The 1,944-nt window shown below is 40.1% G+C and overlaps 1 protein-coding gene across 1 annotated transcript; it reads right to left on the bottom strand.

Annotated features, from left to right (window-relative positions):
• Positions 1-370: 370 nt before the first annotated feature.
• Positions 371-1,625, bottom strand: rps29 (ribosomal protein S29). The gene is made up of 3 exons (XM_018696010.2): positions 1,461-1,625; positions 842-941; positions 371-480 (listed from the first exon to the last, which is right to left on the bottom strand). Exons 1-3 carry the CDS (start codon positions 1,520-1,522, stop codon positions 472-474), a joined length of 171 nt encoding a protein of 56 aa, XP_018551526.1. The 5' UTR covers positions 1,523-1,625; the 3' UTR covers positions 371-471.
• Positions 1,626-1,944: the final 319 nt, after the last annotated feature.

Below are 1,944 nucleotides of genomic sequence, written 5' to 3'. Positions count from 1 at the left end.
TTTGTTTTTTAGCTTTGTGTACAATGGGTGCTCAAGGCTTAAGACTTCATGTACTGTAAACCTTATAAAGCAACATGGTATGTGAGAATTGAACCGATTTAAAATCAGGTGCCAGAAAGTAATTATCTAGTTGGATTAAGGTGCAGCAGTTGTAAACTAATATCTCAACGCACATGATACCTATTAAGTTATTTATGTATTAAAAGTCTCTGAATTTTGTGAGTGACAGTGACTCACACCAGTGTATCAGTTAGGTGACTACTTTTGTTTGGTCACATCATAGTTCGTGTCCCTGAATATTACCAACTAATTTTACCTCACAGAGCATCCAGAAAATCATACATAAATAAAAACACACAACACATTTAGCTTGGACAAAAACCACATTTATTTGCAGTGCTGAATTATCCCATCTAGGCCGGCCTTCCACAGATCACTTGACCCATCTGAGGAGGTGTCAGCGCAAAACATCTAGTCCAGCTGTGTGAAAAGAATCAAGGCATTAGTTTCTGGTTAGAGAGACACCAAAAGAAGTACTGTTCCAAATTCTCAGCCATATTGAATAACTATCAACTGAAGTAAACCATGAAAGCATTACTCTCAAGAAGAATGCGAATTTCCTATAATTATGTGCTACAAAACTGCTCATTTAGAGACAGTTTTCTAGACAAGAAACACTTTTAAAACTAAAGTTGCTTGATAGAATATGCACACAAATGATGTTCATGTGCTTCACTGTTTACAGTCTGTATGACTCCGTTACAACATTATGTGGGCCTTCACTAAAGCTAATAAAAAGCTAATAACACAATTTTACTATATAAAAATGAATAGCACTTACCTTGACGAAGCCGATGTCTTTAGCGTACTGCCTGAAGCACTGGCGGCACATGTTGAGCCCGTATTTACGGATCAGACCGTGTCTGTTCGAGCATACCCGGCTGAAATAAAAGTGAGAAAGAAGGTTCAATCTTTTCTTTCTATGCATGGGTAAATGTGGCAGAAGTTACCACTCATTTATTTAAAAAAATGCAGTTACGGAAGTATGACACGAACTCGGCGCCGGTTCTCATTGGTATGCCTTTCTCTGTGCATCACGGCTAACACTAGCCTAGCTTAACTCAACACATACTCAGTTTCAATCTAAACCGGTTGAGCAAGCAACGTTACAGCGAAGTAGTTAACACGAACCACCTCCAGAATTCACTCGTAGGTTTATTATGAGATTTCTGGACATTCAATGCAAATAATTTCGTGTCAAAAGGAAGGAGCGGCTGAATACAAATGTATTGCAGTTAAGCTCGCCAGGCGCATCCTCCTCCGCCATATTAGCTCACGGTAAGCTCCCATGCGGTGCACTTCTGGTAATAAATTATCAACTAGAGGAAGCCACAAACACATTTAAACTGGCTCGTTTTGGCTCACATGGCGATAATTGACACATTAAAGACAAGACTGACCAGGATCGGGATCCCTGTCCGAATTTTCTGGGGTGACTCCAATAGAGCTGCTGATGGCCCATCTTGTCTCTTTCGCTCGAGTGTCGGAAAGGAAGAATACGAGCCGCGCGTGCGCAAAAGAAGCTCTCAGATACAGTGTTTCCGGCTGTGCGGTTTGCATATGGCGCCTCCTAGTGGCGAAGAAAGGTGCAGCTTGTGGCGGGACAGCCTGCAGGGGGGCGTTACATTCAGTAAACATACACACCATGGGTTTAGCATTTTTCTGTACAATCTGTGGGTTTAACACCATTTGTGATGAGTGGATGAAACATACTGTAAGTATGAACATTGTGTAGGAGCTAGGAGTTTTGAGAAGGAAAACTACAGGTTGAATATGACAAAAAGCAGTTAAAAGATAAAATAAACAGAGCAATAAATAAAATAGAATAAAATAAAAATAAAGTTACCCACAAGAGAGGAGCATTATTTTAAGAAAATCAGAAAA

This window comes from Lates calcarifer, linkage group LG7_1 (assembly GCF_001640805.2).
Source record: "Lates calcarifer isolate ASB-BC8 linkage group LG7_1, TLL_Latcal_v3, whole genome shotgun sequence".
Taxonomy (NCBI): Eukaryota; Metazoa; Chordata; class Actinopteri; family Centropomidae; genus Lates; species Lates calcarifer.
The sequence above is the reverse complement of the archived record's forward strand: the minus strand, read 5'-3'. Positions and strand labels throughout refer to the sequence as shown.

Bases quoted from the DNA above. Each gene is read 5' to 3' on its own strand.
- rps29 (XM_018696010.2), bottom strand. From the start codon at position 1,522: ATGGGCCATCAGCAGCTCTATTGGAGTCACCCCAGAAAATTCGGACAG. The intron at 942-1,460 runs GTCAGTCTTGTC...CTTTTATTTCAG, and splicing joins GGACAGGGATCCCGATCCTG to CCGGGTATGCTCGAACAGAC.